The 19,479-nt window shown below is 42.7% G+C and overlaps 1 protein-coding gene across 1 annotated transcript in view; it reads right to left on the reverse strand.

The window, feature by feature from the left end:
- Window positions 1–10,054, reverse strand: part of LOC109879218 (MAM domain-containing glycosylphosphatidylinositol anchor protein 2) — a 425,402-nt gene extending 415,348 nt beyond the window's left edge. Inside the window, exon 1 of the mRNA XM_031800190.1 lies at window positions 8,986–10,054. Coding sequence (XP_031656050.1) covers window positions 8,986–9,058 — 73 coding nt within the window. The 5' untranslated portion in view covers window positions 9,059–10,054. The remainder of the gene's footprint in view (window positions 1–8,985) is intronic.
- Between the last annotated feature and the right edge of the window lie 9,425 nt (window positions 10,055–19,479).

Consider the following 19,479-nt stretch of genomic DNA (forward strand, 5'->3'; position numbering starts at 1 on the left):
TTTGAGGTGCGTTCGGGAGTCCGCACCTTAGGGGGGGGGGGGGTTCTGTCACGCCCTGGTCTAAGTATTTTGTGTTTTTCTTCATGTATTGGGTCAGGCCAGGGTGTGGCATGGAGTTTTTGTATTGTGGTGTGTTTTGTCTTGGGGTTTTGGTGTGTATGTATTTGGGATTGTAGCTAGTGGGGTTTTCTAGCAAAGTCTATGGCTGTCTGGAGTGATTCTCAATCAGAGGCAGGTGCTTATCGTTGTCTCTGATTGGGAACCATATTTAGGCAGCCATATTCTTTGAGTTTGTCGTGGGTGATTGTCCTATTTGTCTTGATGTCCTTGTTTATGTTAGTTGACACAAGTATAGGCTGTTTTCGGTTTTCGTTTCGTTTATTGTTTTTGTAGTGTTCGTGTTTAGTTCGTGTTTTTACGTTTGTTTAAATAAACATGGATCGCAATCGACACGCTGCAGTTTGGTCCGACTCTCCTTCACCACACTTAGAAAACCGTAACACATACACTATATCGTTTGGTCATTGCGCTGCCACAGAATGAATTGTGAGCAGGCCTCAAAAAAGCTTTAAATACCAGCGCTGCGAGAAAAGTTCTATATATTATTGAAACAATGTTGTGATTGTTTGTGAGTTCCCATGGGGGAAAGATTTTATTGGGGAAAGGTTCCCGTGGGGAGTGAGGTGTGTGTGTGTGTTCATGCATGTGGGGGTCTGGGAGAAGAAGTGTGTCCATCTGATGAATGGCCATGTGCCTGAACTAAATTTTATACACTTACTAATTTCTAATGACCGGTCATGACCGGGAACACCACAGGTGTACAAAAGTTAAATAAAACACTCACATGTTTATGTAAATGATCAAAATGTATTTTGTGTGTTCAGATGCCCTGTGTGGAGAAAATCATGGAACCTTCAGACAATCAGATTAAATGAACTACTGAGTGGCGTTTCTTTCTTTCTGGTCCTGACGAGAAAAGAAAAACTGTCTTCTGCAATGTTCAACCAATCCAGTAAATGTGGAGGAGGAGTTAAGATAGTGTTGTCTTGTTAACGTTAATTTCCCTTGAAAACGGGATGCATCCGGTTTCTACCTCCCGATGAGGGTGGTCTCTACTTGACCCCCTATAGTCTGACAGGAGCTTCCTCATTGGTCAACGGCAGTAGCAACGTAAAATAGTATCATACAGCACCAGTCACATTGAGTGTATGATACACAGTGATAAGGTATATAACATAATGGCGCCGGAGGGGATGGCTCCTGTTATAAGGGCTTCTCAAGCAACTGTGCTATTTTGTTTGTATTTCTCATTGTTTGTAACTCATTTTGTACATAATGTTACTGCTACCATCTCTTATGACTGAAAAGAGCTTCTGGACATCAGAACAGCGAGTACTCACCTCGAACTTGATGAATGAGTACAACAGGATGGATATACTGTGCTCTCGAGACCAGGCCCAAATCCCCGTCATCCGCGTGAAGAAAAGACAGAGAAAAAGGGGGAGGAGGGCAGGGTGTCTTGTGAGAATTTGCCGGTGAGTAGGCAAGCCAACACTACCCTCCGTATAATAGACCAAAGTGCAATTATTGGAAAATAAACTGGACAATTTACGATTAAAACTATCTGACCAACGGGACAGTAATATCTTATGTTTCACCGAGTCGTGGCTAAACGACGACACGGATAATATAGAGCTGGCTGGGTTTTCCATGCATCGGCAGGACAGAGCATCTACTGTACGTCTGGTAAGACAAGGGGCGGGTGTGTGTCTATTTGTCAATAACTGTTGGTGCGTGATGTCTAATATTAAAGAAGTCTTGAAGTATTGCCTGCCTGAGGTAGAATACCTCATGATAAGCTGCAGACCAAACTATCTACAAAGAGAGCTCTCATCTATAATATTCGTAGCTGTCTATTTACCACCATAAACCGATGCTGGCACTAAAACCGCAGTCAAAAAGCTGTATAAGGCCATAAGCAATAATAATAACAACCATAACAAAATGCAGGCAAATTTAAATCATTTTTACTTCATTTTTACCAGCATGTCACATGTGCAACCAGAGGAAAAACACCTCTAGATTACCTTTACTCCACACACAGAGACGCATACAAAGATCTCCCTCGCCCTCTATTTGGCTAATCTGAACATAATTCTATCCGCCTGATTCCTTCTTACAAGCAGAAATTAAAGCAGGAAGTACCAGTGACGAGCTCAATAAGGAAGTGGTCAGATGACGCAGATGCTACGCTACAGGACTGTTTTACTAGCACAGACTGGAATATGTTGTGGGATTCCTCCAATGGCATTGAGGAGTATATCACCTCCGTCAGTGGCTTTGTCAATAAGTGCATCGGCGACGTCGTCCTCACAGTGACTGTACGTACATATCCCAACCAGCTGCCATGGACTACAGACAACATCCGCACCGTGCTAAAGGTTAGTGCTGCCGCTTTCAAGGAGTAGGACACTAATCTGGATGCTAATAACAAATTCCACTATGCCCTCAGACGAACCATCAAACAGGCAAAGCTTCAATCCAGGACTAAGATTGAATCCTACTACACCGGCTCTGACGCTCGTCGGACGTGGCAGGGCTTGCAAACTATTACGGACTATAAAGGGAAACACAGTCAAGAGCTGCCCAGTGATGCGAGCCTACCAGACAAGGTAAATGCCTTTTATGCTCGCTTTGAGGCAAGCAACACTGAATCATGCATGAGAGCACCAGCTGTTCTGGACGACTATGTGATCACGCTCTCCTTAGCTGATGTGAGCAAGACCTTTAAACAGGTCAACAATCACAAAGCTGCAGGGCCAGATGGATAACCAGGATGTGTACTCAAAGCATGCATGGACCAACTGGCATGTGTTTTCACTGACATTTTCAACCTCTCCCTGGCCGAGTCTGTAATACCTACATGTTTCAAACAGGCCACCATAGTCCCTGTGCCCAAGAAAGTGAAGGTAACCTGCCTAAATGATTACCATTCGTGTCGGTAGCCATGAAGTGCGTTGAAAGGCTGGTCATGGCTCACATCAACATCATCATGCTGTAAACCCTAGACCCACTCCAATTCACATACCGCCCAAATTGATTCACAGATGACTCAATCTCAATCGCACTCCACACTGCCCTTTCCCACCTGGACAATAGGAACACCTTTGTGAGAATGATGTTCATTGACTACAGTTCAATGTTCAACACCATACTGCCCACAAAGCTCATCACTAAGCTTAGGACCCTGGGACTAAACACTTCCCACTGCAACTGGATGCTGGACTTCCTGACGTGCCATCCCCAGGTGGTAAGGGTAGGCAACAACACATCTGCCACGCCCCTCATTGGTGCATGCTTAGACCCCTCCTGTAATCCCTGTTCACCAATGGTTGTGTGGCCAAGCACGACTCCAACACCATCATTAAGTTTGATGACGACACAAATGGTAGGCCTGATCATCGACAACGGAGAGACAGCCTATAGGGAGGAGGTCAGAGACCTGGCAGTGTGGTGCCAGGACAATAACCTCTCCCTCAATGTCAGCAAGACAAAGGAGCTGATTGTGGACTACAGGAAAAGGAGGGCCGAACAGGCCCTCATTAACATTAACAGTGCTGTAGTGGAGCGGGTCGAGAGTTTCAAGATTCTTTGTGTCCACATCACCAAAGACAACACCTTTTCCCACTCATGAGACTGAAAAGATTTGGCATGGATCCCCCGATCCTCAAATAGTTCTGCAGCTGCACCATCGAGAACATCCTGACCGGTTGCATCACCGCCTGGTATGGCAACTGCTCGTCGTCTGACCGTAAGGCGGTACAGAGGGTAGTGCGTATGGCCCAGTACATCACTAGGGCCAAGCTTCCTGCCATCCAGGACCTATATACTAGGGGGTGTCAGAGGAAGGTCCAAAAAATGTTGCTACTCGCTGTTTATTATCTATACATAGTCAGTTTACCCCAACCTACATAAACAAATTCATTTGACTAACCTGTACCTCAGCACATTGACTCGGTACCGGTACCCTACTGTATATAGCCTCGTTATTGGTATGTCATTTTCTTCTGTTACTCTTGATTTTATTTTTTTAGTTTAGTATATTTAGTAAATATTTTCTTAACTCTTTTTCTTGAACTGCATTGTTGGTTAAGGGCTTGTAAGTATTCGGCGCATGTGACAAATACAACTTGATTTGATTTATACAGAACATTTGGAAAGTATTCAGACCCCTTGACTTTTTCTACAGCCTTATTCTAATAGGGATTAAATTGCTTTGTTTTTTTTCATCAATCTACAGACAATACCCCATAATGACAAAGCAAAATCAGGTTTGTAGAAATGTTTACACATTTAAAAAAAATACCTTAGCCAACTACATTTAAACTCAGTTCTTCACAATTCCTGATATTTAATCCAAGTAAAAATTCAATGTCTTAGGTCAGTTAGGATCACCACTTTTTTTTAAGAATGTGAAATGTCAGAATAATAGTAGAGAAAATAATTTATTTCAGCTTTTATTTCTTTCATCACATTCCCAGTGGGTCAGAAGTTTACATACACTCAATTCGTATTTGGTATCATTGCCTTTAAATTGGTTCACTTGTGTCAAACGTTTTGGGTACCCTTCCACAAGCTTCCCACAATAAGCTGGGTGAATTTTGGCCCATTCCTCCTGACAGAACTGGTATAACTGAGTCAGGTTTATAGGCTTCCTTGCCTGCACACACTTTTTCAGTTCTGCCCACAAATGTTCTATAGGATTGAGGTCAGGGCTTTGTGAGGGCCACTCCAATACCTTGACTTTGTTGTCCATTTTGCCACAACTTTGGAAGTATGCTTGGGGTCGTTGTCCATTTGGAAGATCCACTTGCGACCAAGCTTCACTTCCTGACTGATGTCTTGAGATGTTGCTTCAATATATCCACATAATTTAGCCTCCTCATGATGCCATCTATTTTGTGAAGCGCACCAGTCCCTCCTGCAGCAAAGCAACCCCACAACATGACGCTGCCACCCCTGTGCTTCACGGTTGGGATGGTGTTCTTTTGCTTGCAAGCCTCCCCCTTTTTCCTCCAAACAAAACGATGGTATTTATGGCCAAACAGTTATATTTTTGTTTCATCAGACCAGAGGACATTTCTCCAAAAAGTACAATATATTTCCCCATGTGCAGTTGCAAACCGTAGTCTGGCTTTTATATGGTGGTTTAGGAGCAGTGGCTTCTTCCTTGCTGAGCAGCCTTTCAGGTTATGTTGATATAGGACTCGTTTTACTGTGGATATAGATACTTTGGTGCCTGTTTCCTCTAGCATCTTCACAAGGTCCTTTGCTGTTGTTCTGGGATTGCTTTGCACTTTTCGCACCAAAGTATGTTCATCTCTAGGAGACCGAACGCGTCTCCTTCCTGAGTGGTATGACGGCTGCGTGGTCCCATGGTGTTTATACTTGCGTACTGTTTGTACAGATGAATGTGGTACCTTCAGGGATTTGGAAAATTCTCCCAGGGATGAACCAGACTTGTGGAGGTCTACAAAACTTTTTTTAGGTCTTGGCTGATTTCTTTTGATTTTCCCATGATGTCAAGCAAAGAGGCACTGAGTTTGAAGGTAGGCCTTGAAATACATCCACAGGTACACCTCCAATTGACTCAAATTATGTCAATTAGCCTATCAGATGCTTCTAAAACCATGACATAATTTTCTGGAATTTTCCAAGCTGTTTAAAGGCACAGTCAACTTAATGTATGTAAACTTCTGACCCACTGGTATTGTGATACAGTGAATAATAAGTGAAATAATCTGTCTGTAAACAATTGTTGGAAATATTACTTGTGTCATGCACAAAGTAGATGACCTAACCGACTTGCCAAAACTATAGTTTGTTAACAATAATTTTATGAAGTGGTTGAAAAACTATTTTTAATGACTCCAACCTAAGTGTATGTAAACTTCCAACTTCAATTGTATATACTACATTTAAATAAGTATTCAGACCCTTTACTCAGTACCTTGTTGAAGCACATTTGGCAGCGATTACAGCCTCGAGTCTTCTTGGGTATGACGCTACAAGTTTGGCACACCTGTAATTCGGGAGTTTCTCCCATTCTCTCAAGCACAGCAATTTTCGGGTCTCTCCAGACATGTTAGATCGGGTTCAAGTCCGGGCTCTGGCTGGGCCACTCAAGAAGGACATTCAGAGACTTGTCACAAAGACAGTCCTGCGTTGTCTTGGCTGTGTGCTTAGGGTCGTTGTCCTATTGGAAGGTTAACCTTTGCCCCAGTCTGAGGTCCTGAGTGCTCTTGAGCAGGTTTTCATCAATGATCTCTCTGTATTTTGCATCTTTCCCTCGATCCTAACTAGTCTCCTAGTCCCTGCCGCTGAAAAACATCCACACAGCAGGATACTGCCATCACCATGCTTCACCGTAGGGACGGTGCCAGGTTTCCTCCAGACGTGACGCTTGGCATTCAGTCCAAAGAGTTCAATCTTGTTTTCATCAGACCAGAAAATCTTGTTTCTTATGGTCTGAGAGTTCTTTATGTGCCTTTTGGCAAACTCCAAGCGGGATGTCATTATGTGCCTTTTACTGAGGAGTAGCTTCTATCTAGCCAGCCTACCATAAAGGCCTGATTGGTGGAGTGCTGCGGAGATGGTTGTCCTTCTGGAAGATTCTCCCTTCTCCACAGAGGAGCTCTGTCCGAGTGACCATTGGGTTCTTGGTCACCTCCCTGACCAAGGCCCTTCTCCCCCAATTGCCGAGTTTGGCCAACCGGCCAGCTCTAGGAAGAGTCTTGATGATTCCAAACTTCTTCCATTTAGGAATGTTGGGGACCTTCAATGCTGCACACATGTTTTGGTACCCTTTCCCAGATCTGTGCCTCGACACAATTCTGTCTTGGAGCTCTACGGACAATTCCTTCGGCGTCATGGCTTGGTTTTTGCTCTGACATGTTCTGTCAACTGTGGGACTTTATATAGAAAGGTGTGTGACTTTCCAAATCATGTCCAATCAATTGCATTTACCACAGGTGGACTCCAATCAAGTTGTGAAACATCTCAAGGATGATCAATGGAAACAGCATGCACCTGAGCTCAGTTTCGAGTCTCATAGCAAAGGGTGTGAATACTTATGTAAATAAGGTGTTTCTGTTTTTTATTTTTAATACATTTGCAAACATTTCTTAAGACCTGTTTTCACTTTCAGTCTGACTGAACCTCTAATCTGGATAATGCCACTAGTACACAGCATGCCTGCTTACCACCAATATCCATCAAACAGTCTTGAACCCCCAGTATGACCAGAGCTTTCACTCTGGTCTACAATATTCTCTCAGGTCACTGCCACTGGTAGCAACAGCTGCAAGTCAGTGGTGTCTGCCCCCAAGTATCCAGCTCTGCTCGGGGGTGAGGTGGCTTCACTCACTCATATGATTCATATTATTACCATAGAACAGTGAGTGCACCTCTGCTGTCAACACACATGTCTTTTCAGCCCAGGCAGCATCAGTGCGTGTGTGTGTGTGTGTGTGTGTGTGTGTGTGTGTGTGTGTGTGTGTGTGTGTGTGTGTGTGTGTGTGTGTGTGTGTGTGTGTGTGTGTGTGTGTGTGTGTGTGTGTGTGCGTGTGTGTGCGTGCGTGTGATATGCTTATACAGTACATTATTTAAATAGCATTCATGTTGGTGAATACCAAATGTATATACATAAAAGTGATCTTGACAGCTCAATGCTCAATGCGATCCATTGTGACGGCGACATTGTCTGAATCTAGAAACGTAACACATTATACACATGGGTAAGATACAGGTAACTGCCAAAATAAAGGAAAATCTTGAGTAAATGAGGGATACAAAGCAGGTGCATCCACACAGGTGTGGTTCTACAGTTAATTAAGCGATTAACATCCCATCATACTTAGGGTCATGTATTAAAAGGCCAAGTTGACCATTATTTGGGCTATTTATTTTGGAGGAATGTTCGCATCCTGCCAACAGAGTTTCAGACACTTGTAGAATCTATGCCAAGATGCTTTGAAGCTGTTCTGGCGGCTCCTTTATTTTGGCAGTACATAGAAGCCCTCAAGATGCATCAACATCTACATATCATATCGTCACCAACAACAAAGGAAACCAATCGACTGTGATAATCCTTTAGCTACAGTATATTAGAACACCAGAAATCATTTGTGATGGAGTTTCTGGGATTTTTACAGTTTGTGATATATTCGCTGTTCAATAACCTGGTGCGGGTCACTAACCAGTGGTTGATAGACAGCTCGTGGCTCTCTCTTCTATAAGTCATTCATTTGGCAGGTAGCCTAGTGGTTAGAGTGTTGGAATAGTAACTGCAAGGTTGCAAGATCAAATCCCTGAGCTGACAAGGGAAAAATCTGTTGTTCTGCTCCTGAACAAGGCAGTTAACCCACTGTTCCTAGGCTGTCATTGAAAGTAAGAATTTGTTCTTAACTGACTTGCCTGGTTAAAAAAATACATTTCAACACCTTGTGCAACACTATGTTTCTATCTGAATGCACTGGTGGCTAGAATGCAGCCCGTGACCCCCCCCCCCCCCCCCCCCCTCTCCCTTTTGTAGGCCTGCTGATCAATCAATTTACTGTTAAGAGTTAGAATGATCTAAATAAAAAGGTACAATTTCAAAATGTGTTTGGGCAACACAAACACATCTATTGTTATGTAAAGCATTGTTATGTAAACATGTATTAAGCATGTTCAAACTACCAACCGGCGTCTAATTGATCATTCGATATCATGTTAAAAACTGCAAAAAATTGTCTCCACCCTATGGCAAAATGTGTTAAATTGCAGAAAATTGGCTGTAGAACTACAGACCCATGAACCACTGCAGCCCCCCAAGATGAGTTCCGATTTTTTTGTGGCCCCAACCCCCATTAAAGTTGCAATTATGGGCGCAAATCTTACAAGGTCACGTTCCTTGCAACCTGTTGGAGGAAGAGGAACACTTACCGTACACTCCTTGGCAACTGATGCCCTCCAGTAACAGCGTCAGGATCCCCAAAACAGATATTATTAGATCCATCCTTTACGTTAATCTCAACATATCCAGCTCTCAAAGGCAAGAAGTCCTTTCCGGGTTGACGAAAAAGGTTGGAGAAGCGATGGAACTCGCGTGTATAGATAGAACACAGCTGCCGCTCCAATCTTCCAATGTTCTGAATGCGTTGCAATGGTAATTTATGAACGCCAAAAGCTAAAAGGCGCGTTTTCACCTCAGTACACTGTCACAATAAATCAAGTGTTGACGAATTAATTTGCAAAAGTGGTGTACTGCTTGTATACTGAGCCAGTGGATGTCTTGGCGGTTCTGTAGCAAACAGAGAGCCAGGGAAGAGAGACCGTGCAGAGCAGAAGACTACCGCCCTAGCAAAGACAGTCAGTGATGACAGTGGATCGAATAGGCTGCTTCAGGTAGGTGGGACCCAATAATGATGTCTATTCAGTCCCGTCCGTCACGTTGGTGCTTACCCTCGTAGCTCCTCACTGAGTGGTCACACTGATGCACCTGGCTGCAGAATGGTTGAGATGATATCCAGGGACATGTCTCCTCAGCGGTTCCAGTGGTTGTCATGTCTTGTTTAGATAGAATACATGAACTGTCATGTGTTAAAAGCGCTGCCATTTGCATCCTAGCGAGACTCTATGCAATTTGATGCTCGGGGAAAAAACGGTTGCCTGCTGCTTACAAGCCGTTGAGTTCTTGAACCGCGATGTTGCTTCAGGGGCTAGCTGGTGCGCTCGCTCACTAACGGCTACATCACGACTTCCGACACCGTGCGCGAGTCATCTGTGGGGATGTAGAGGTGGGTGAGTCCGGTATAGGGAGTGTGGCGCGTGCACCCGATTCCTGTGATGATTCTGGTGTAGAATAAAATGAAGAGCTTCTCGTCGGCTCACTTCCCAATCCCACTTTGTAGGATAACGGTGTTTTACCGGCTGGATTGGCGGCTACGGGGCGACCAGGGTGTTAGTCACGTTGCGCAATACGTGCTGAGCTGCTACAGAGACGAGCGGCACTGCAACCGGTTTCTCGCTACGTCAAGGAGTGCGTGACTTCCAGCCCTCATCTGTATGGAAGGCTACGCGCAGCGTCGGGCGAGGCGTGTGTGTGAGCGCAGCTGAGAGAGAGAGAGAGAGAGAGAGAGAGAAAGAGAGAGAGAGAGAGAGAGAGACTTGCCTTGGCAATGTTAACACATGTTTCCCATGCCAATAAAGCCCCTTGAATTGAATTGAATTGAGAGAGAGAGAGAGAGAGAGACTCATTGGGATTCAGTAGAGATAACTGACCACTGCAATCAACAGCAAAAACATTGAGATGACCAGTCATATTCCAACATGTCTATTCCCTTCTCTATAGTGAAAGCTATTGCTTTGATTGTAGCCTACATTAGATGATTGGCAGTACAAAAGGGCTACTGATGTAACTTTCAGAATTCTCATGGGTCTACAGGGGTCTCAAACGAGAACTATTCATGCTACATCACCCTACTTTTCTGATGCAAAGAGGCAGGAGGAGAGGACCACTGCCCCAAAACACCTGAATGCGCACTCACGCACGTTTTCACGCTTTCTCTCTCGCTCTCTCTTCCTCTCTCTCTCTTTTCCTCTCTCTCTCTCTCTTCCTCTCTCTCTCACACACGTTCATGTTTTAACCCTATCCCATGTTACGAGAACCTGCATGAATGTCTAATTCAGCCGGAGATGTGAATGCTCTCTCTCTCTCTCTCTCTCACACACACACACACACACACACACACACACACACACACACACACACACACACACACACACACACACACACACACACACACACTTCTTTAGGATGATGGAGCATGAAGAAGCTTTCTATAAAAGTTTGTGTTCCCAGACCTTGGCTATGTTTTGTTTTTCTTTTTAAACTAAACCTGTCATCTGACTATACCGACACTCCAAAGGGATAGGCCAATTATAAAGAAGACGAATGTGGCATAACATTATGCTAATCAGAGTCTACTATGAATACATGCATTCTAACATCTGATGCCATAATGATGTGCTGCTATTAGGCGATATCTATCATTTTGGGTCAGTATGCTGATGTGAGTTACACTATTCATTTTCGAAAACACCGCAACTGCTGTTGGTTTACAATAGGCTACCAGTCTCTCCACATCATCGATGGAGAGCATCATGAATGTGTATTGATGGAGAGAGACTTGTCACCCTTGATGAAACTAAGACCATAGACGTTATGTAAACAGCGCCCTCTAATGGCCATAAATTAACTACAACTTGGACAGAATAAGATAATGACCACATCTGTCTGTGTGAGATGCATTATTTCCATTTCAATAGTCAGAGACAGCATGGCCTTGAGAAAGGGCTTAGGGCTGAAACTTCGACTAGAAACAGTCTCAACTACAGCATATTCCCCATCTCTCTCTTGTTGTTTAACAAGGTCAGCTTTAAAACCATCATGCTTTTCTCTTTCGTGAGACATTGACAGTTGTTTGCGTCATCTCTTGTTTTGTTACGTTGTTTTGCTCTAAAATTATCTTTATTATTATTAAATTTTTCACTCTGATAAAAAGAGGATTAATATCATGTATTGTACATTACATCACATTTAAAGCATCAGTCAAATGTTTGGACACACCTACGCAATCCAGGGTTTTTCCTTTATTTTGACTATTTTCTACATTTTAGAATAATAGTGAAGACATCAAAAGTATTAAATAACACATATGGAATCATGTAGTAACCAAAAAAGTGTTATACAAATCAAAATATATACTTGATGACAGCTTTGCACACTCTTGGCATTAGTCAATGCCACTTCGACATTGGTCGTCCTAATATTTATATATTTCTTAACTCCGTTATTTTACTTTAGATTTCTGTGTCTATTGTTGTGACTTGTTAGATATTACTGCACTGTTGGAGCTAGGAACACAAGCATTTCGCTACACCCACAATAACATCTGCTGAATATGTGTATGTGACCAATACAATTTGATATTTCGATAGTCACCTTAACATCTTCAAATCACTTCTAGTTCTGGGGTAACGCTTCAACAGGTCAGTGATTAGGCCTAATCACACACGTTAATTAAGCACTCAGTCGTTTATTATGCAAAGGCCATAACAGAAAAGGACTATGATACTGTGTGATAAATGTACAATGTTGAGGGGAGCTCAGATGAGTTGATGAAATGGTCTGATTTAAAATGGAAGATTTCATTTTGAATTCAATACGAATATCCAAGTGATTAGACCAATCTATGAATTTGAGATTAAAGTGGTGCCCCGTCGAGATAGACAGTCACAGTGTGGAACACAGACAAGATGAGGAGGGGAACTTTTTGACTCGTTCTTATTTTTCAAGTGATCATTTGTTTTGTTTTATCTCAACAAGGCCTCTTGAGCAGAATTGTCTGTTGTCATTATGTCATCTAAAGTCTCCATCTGTGTGTGTGTGTGTGTGTGTGTGTGTGTGTGTGTGTGTGTGTGTGTGTGTGTGTGTGTGTGTGTGTGTGTGTGTGTGTGTGTGTGTGTGTGTGTGTGTAAAAGCCTATATGACGTGTTTGCCTATTTGAGTTTGATATTAATACCCCATCTGTTAGCTGCTGATCATTTTGTCTTCTGTATGTACCCTTGAATTATCCATCCAATATGGACTCCTTCTCTGGGAGGCCACAAGGGACTCTGCAGACTTTTACTCCCCATCTGTCTACTGTTGAGCAGTCTCCCTCCAGGTCCACTCACTCCTCTTCCCCAGTGAACCATAATGGATTATTTCATATCCAACATGTCCACCCAGCCCCACTCATAATGCCCATACGAGATGGATGGAGCTGCAGCTGAATAATACTGTGGATGAGAACTCAGTGGAGAGTGCTTCCATGTCCATTTAACATCATCTAAAGGCCCATAGACATGATGGCTTCTCCCTGGAGAGTCCCAGTGCAGGCCGTATTAGATTTTAATGGCGATATGATGCTGTAAGGCACAGACATAGGCGATGTCTTAGGGTTTGGAGAGATAATGTGTTTTCTTTTTATACACTGGGGCACGATATAAAGTTTATTCTTGTGTTAGTAGCAGATGGCTAGCTTATTGCTGGCTTATGGTCAAATGAGTAAGTAAGATGGCGCCGGAGAAGAAGGCAGACGTTTTACGTGCCCCCAACCGATTATGTTTTTTTGTTTGTTTATTTGTGTTGTTTGTAAGTTATTTTTTAAACTTATTTTGTACATAATGTTGCCGCTACCGTCTCCTATGACAGAAAGTAATTTCAGGACATCAGGACTGCAATTACTCACCACGGACTGGCAGAATCCTTTATTTCAGATAACGTGTGTGACGCTGCCGACGTGAACGATATACTGCTTTCTCGGGAACAGGCCCAGATCCCCATGATTTGCATGAAGACGAGGTGGAGAAAAAGGGTCTGGAGGGCGGGCTGCCTTCTGAGAATTTGTAGGCGATCTAATAAACCCCCACTTCCTTCCATTCCGCTAACAAACATGCAATCTGTGGACAATAAAATAGATGACCTACGCGGAAGATTAAACGACCAATGGGACATTCAAAACTGTAATATCTTATGCTTCACAGAGACGTGGCTGAACGACAACACTATCAACATACAGCTGGCTGGTTATACGCCGCACCGGCAGGATAGAACATCGGCATCTGGTAAGACAAGAGGCAGTGGACTATGTATTTTTGTAAATAACAGCTGGTGCACGATATCTAAGGAAGTTTCGAGCTGTTGTTCACCACAATACCAACCTAGATCATTTAAATCTGTATTTTTTTTAGTAGCTGTTTACATACCACCACAGTCAGAGGCTGGCACTAAGACAGCATTTAATGAGCTGTATTCCGCCATAAGCAAACAAGAAAATGCTCACCCAGAGGCAGCGCTCCTAGTAGCCGGGGACTTTAATGGAGGTAAACTTAAATCCGTTTTACCAAATTTCTAGCAGCATGTTAAATGTGCAAGCAGAGGAAAAAAACTCTACACCACATTTACTCCACACACAGAGACGCATGCAAAGCTCTCCCTCGCCCTCCATTTGGAAAATCTGACCATCATTCTATCCTCCTGATTCCTGCTTAAAGCAGGAAGCACAGGTGACGAGATCAATAAAAAAGTGGTCAGATGAAGCAGATGCTAAGCTACAGGACTGTTTTGCTAGCACAGATTAGAATATGTTCCGCTATTCCTCCGATAGCATTGAGGAGTACACCACATCAGTGATTGGCTTCATCAATAAGTGCATCAATGACGTCATCCTCACAGTGACCTACATACCCCAACCAGAAGCCATAGATTACAGGCAACGTCTGCACCGAGCTAAAGGCTAGAGCTGACGCTTTCAAGGAGCGGGACTCTAACCCAGACGCTTATAAGATATTCTGCTATGCCCTCCAACAAACCATCAAACAGGCAAAACATCAGTACAGGACTATGATTAAATCGCACTACACCGGCTCTGATGCTCGTCGAATGTGGCAGGGCTTGTAAACCATTAAAGACTGCAAAGCGAAGCACAGCCGAGAGCTGCCCAGTTACACAACGCTACCAGATGAGCTAAACTACTTCTATGCTCGCTTCGAAACAAATAACACTGAAACATGCATGAGAGCACCAGTTGTTCTGGAAGACTGTGTGATCACGCTCTCCACAGCCGATGTGAGTAAGACCTTTAAACAGGTCAACATTCACAAAGCTGCAGGGCCAGACGGATTACCAGGACGCGTACCTCGAGAATGCACTGACCAACTGGCAAGTGTCTTCACTGACATTTTCAACAAGTCTGTAATACCAACATGTTTTAAGCAGACCACTATAGTGCCTGTGCCCAAGAATACTAAGGTAACCTGCCTAAACAACTACCGACCCGTAGTACTCACGTCTGTAGCCATGAAGTGCTTCGAAAGGCTGGTCATGGTTCACAACAGCACCTTATTCCAAAAACCCTAGACCCACTCCAATTCGCATACTGCCACAACAGATCCACAGACGATGCAATCTCTATTGCACTCCACACTGCCCTTTCAAACCTGGACAAAAGGAACACCTATGTGAGAATGCTATTCATTGACTACAGCTCAGCGTTCAACACCATAGTGCCCTCAAAGCTCATCAATAAGCAAAGGACCCTGGGACTAAACACCTCCCTTTGCAACTGGATCCTGGACATCCTGATGGGCCGTCTCCAGGTGGTAATGGTAGGTAACAACACATCTGCGATGCTGATCCTCAACACAGGGGCCCCTCAGGGGTGCATGTTCAGTCCCCTCCTGTACTCCGTTCACTCCAGGCCAGGCACGACTGTATCATTAAGTTTGATGATGACACAACAGTGGTAGGCCTGATCACCGACTATGATGAGACAGCCTATTGGAAGGAGATCAGAGACCTGGCTGTGTGGTGCCAGGACAACAACCTCTCCCTCAGCGTGATCAAGACTAAGGAGATGATTGTGGACTACAGGAAAAAGAGGTCCGAGCACGCCCCCATTCTCATCGACGGGGCTGCAGTGGAGCAGGTTGAGAGCTTCAAGTTCCTTGGTGTACCACATCACCAACAACAAAGAAAGACTCCAGCCAACCTAGTCACAGGCTGTTCTCTCTGCTACCTCACAGCAAGCGGTACCGGAGCTCCATGTCTAGGTCCAACAGGCTTCTAAATTGTTTTTACCCCTAAGCCACTGCTGAACACCTAATCAAATGGCTAATTTGCATCCCCCTCCCATCTGTTACACCACTGCTACTCTCTGTTGTTATCATCTATGTATTGTCACTTTAATAACTCTACCTGCATGTACATATTACCTCAACTAACCGGTGCCCCCGCACATTGACTCTGTAACGGTACCCACCTGTATATAGTCTCGCTGTTGTTATTTTACTGCATCTCTTTAATTACTTGTTACTTTTATTTCTTATTCTTATCCGCATTTAATTTAAACTGCATTGTTTGTTAGGGGCTTGTAAGTGAGCATTTCACTGTTGCGCATGTGACCAGTATAATTTGATTTGATATGTCGTACTTGTTCATTGTTGTTACAGGTAGAATTGTACAATATACCGGTAAGAAAGCAGCAAAAGCCCTCCTGAAAATGTTAGTGTTATAAGTCACTAATGCAGAGAGTCTGTGATAGCACATTATGTAGTAGCCATACCAGAACCCTATGCCTGCAATCCTTTTAAGTTATATGGTATTTGAGTCAGAGCCGGAAAAAAAATCAAACACAGTGCAGACAAACAAATTATATCTTGAGAAAGTTGCACCCTCTAAGATATAATACAGTATTCCCAAATATTTATTGCATGACTGAACCAATGATTCAGTGTTGACATACACACACACACACGTACGCATGTACACACACAAACACATATTGCCTTCATAAAGATGGAATATAAATATGATGATTTATGATAGTAAACAGATCAGGTTATGGGAGGTTATTGTGTTGCAACATGCAGGCAGTATTGTGCATCCGCTGTCATTACAAAACTCATGATCAAATCCAAAACAGAAAACCCTGTATTCTTTACATTCCATTGCTTCCAGAACTCTCCCTGTAATAGCTCAGTTGCCATCTGTAATAACAATAACAGCAATTTCAATTGCTCCGCCATGCTTGGCACTAGTGTACGGTGATGGTGCCTAGTCAGGGTACAGTAATGAATACAGCCCCTGCTCTTTTTGCGTTTGTAAAACACCCTGTTGCTCCATTTAAGTTATCAACATCACTTCTCAAATGTGGTGAATTATTACTTTGAACATCTATCTGTTCAACAACCCAGTGGGCAAAACCTGGTTGAAAAGTCATCAGTCAGTATGACATCTTTTTATGACGTCTTATTCTGGTGGTAAACTGGTTGAAAAGGGACAGTTTTCTTTACATATACAGTATTTACTGACCAGAATATGAACTATTTTTCTGACCACCGTATGACCAGTTGGTCATAATGCTGACCACTATATTATGTACTGGACCACCTGACTACAGCTTATCACCAGTGGTGTAAAGTACTTAAGTAAAAATACATTAAAGTACTACTTAAGTAGTTTTTGGGGGTGTCTGTACTTTACTTGACTATTTATATTTTTGACAACACAACTTTTAGTTTTACTTCACTACATTCCTAAAGAAAATAATGTACTTTTTACTCCACACATTTTCCCTGGCAACCAAAAGAACTCGTTACATTTGGAATGCTTTGCAGGACAGGAAAATTGTCAAATTCACACACTTATCAAGAGGACATCCCTGGTTATCCCTACTGCCTCTGATCTGGAGCGTTGTGGTGAGCCCCTAGCTATCCATACATTTAAAAAACAAAAAAGTGTGCTGTCTGGTTTGCATAATATAAGCAATTTGAAATTATTTATAATTGGACTTTTACTTTTGATACTTAAGTATATGTTTGCAATTACATTTCATTTTGATACTTAAAGTGTATTCGGAAAGAACTCAGACCCCTTGACTTTTTCCACACTTCGTTAGGGTACAGCCCTTAAAAATGATACAATTGTTTTTTTCCCCCTCATCAATAGCCAATAATGACAAAGCAGAAACAGGTTTTTAGATTTTTTTGCAAATGTAAAAAAAAAAAAATGAAATATCAATTTCAGGCCATTTACTCAGTACTTTGTTGATGCACCTCTGGCAGCGATTACAGCCTTGAGTCTTCTTGGGTATGACGCTACAAGCTTGGCACACCTATATTTGGGGAGTTTCTTCCACTTTTCTCTGTATCTCTCAAGCTCTGTCCAGTTGGATGGGGAGCGTTGCTGCTCAGCTATTTTCAGGTCTCTCCAGAGATTTTTTGGTCCATTAAAATAACATCAAATTGATCAGAAATACAGTGTAGACATTGTTAATGTTGTAAATGACTATTGTAACTGGAAACGGCAGATTTTTTTATGGAATATCTACATAGGCGTACAGAGGCCCATTATCAGCAACCATCACGCCTGTGTCCCAATGGCACGTTGTGTTAGCTGATCCAAGTTTATCATTTTAAAAGGCTAATTGATCATTAGAAAACCCTTTTTGCAATTATGTTAGCACAGCTGAAAACTGTTGTTCTGATTAAAGAAGCAATAAAACTGGCCTTATTTAGACTAGAGTATCTGGAACATCAGCGTTTGTGGGTTCGATTACAGGCTCAAATGGCCAGAATCAAAGACCTTTCTTCTGAAATTCGTCAGTCTATTCGTGTTCTGACAAATGAAGGCTATTCCATGTGAGAGTTTGCCAAGAAACTGAAGAGCTCGTACAATGCTGTGTACTACTCTTTCTATTCAGGTTCAAGCCAGTTTGCGCTGTTCTGTGAATGGAGGAGTGGGAGGCCCCGGTGTACAACTGAGCTAGAGGACAAGTACATTAGAGTGTTTTGAACTGTAGTGTATGTGTCTATCAAATCATTCCTGCAACAAACATTGTTACATGCAAACCTCACTGGCCACGTTGCAAAATATATTTACACACTTTATGTAATAATTTCACCCACATCGCTCGCATGTGAATCGTAGCCAAGCGCTAAAATAGAACTTATGTCACGTTCTGACCTTAGTTCCTTTGTTATGTCTTTGTTTTAGTATGGTCAGGGCGTAAGTTGGGTGGGTTGTCTATGTTAGTTTTTCTATAATTTGTGATTTCTGTGTTCGGCCTAGTATGGTTCTTAATCAGAGGCAGCTGTCAATCGTTGTACCTGATTGAGAATCATACTTAGGTAGCCTGTTTTCACTTTTGAGTTGTGGGTGTTTATTTTCCGTGTTAGTGTCTGTGCCACACGGGACTGTTTCGGTTTGATTTACTTCACGTTTATTGTTTTGTTCAGTGTTCGTTATTCATTAAAAAACTTGAACACTTACCACGCTGCGTTTTAGTCATCCGATCCTTCATACTACTCATCTTCGTCAGAAGAACAACTTAGTTCTATTTGAGAGGCTCCATATGCTGCAAGTCCTCTCTTGGATATCCGAAAGATACAAACCCACACGAATGCTTGAAAGACAAACAAGGAGAAATTAATTAAAGATAACTAACTTAAAAATGAACACAATTTCCCTTTTATCTGTGGATCCCTTTTATCAAATCAAATTGTATTAGTCACATGTTGCCGAATACAACATTTCACCTTACAGTGAAATGCTTACTTATGAGCCCCTAACCAACATTGCATTTTTTTTAAGTACGAATAAGAATGAGAAATAAAAGTAACAAGTAATTAAAGAGCAGCATTAAAATAACAAAAGCGAGACTATATACAGCGGGTTACCGGTACAGAGTCAATGTGCAGGGGTGCCAGTTAATTGAGGTAATATGTACATGTAGGTAGAGTTATTAAAGTGACTCTGCATAGATGATAACAACAGAGAGTAGCATTGGTGTAAAAGAGGGAGAAGGGGGGGGGGTAACGCAATAGTCTGGG

This window comes from Oncorhynchus kisutch, linkage group LG21 (genome assembly GCF_002021735.2).
Source record: "Oncorhynchus kisutch isolate 150728-3 linkage group LG21, Okis_V2, whole genome shotgun sequence".
Classification (NCBI taxonomy): domain Eukaryota; kingdom Metazoa; phylum Chordata; class Actinopteri; order Salmoniformes; family Salmonidae; genus Oncorhynchus; species Oncorhynchus kisutch.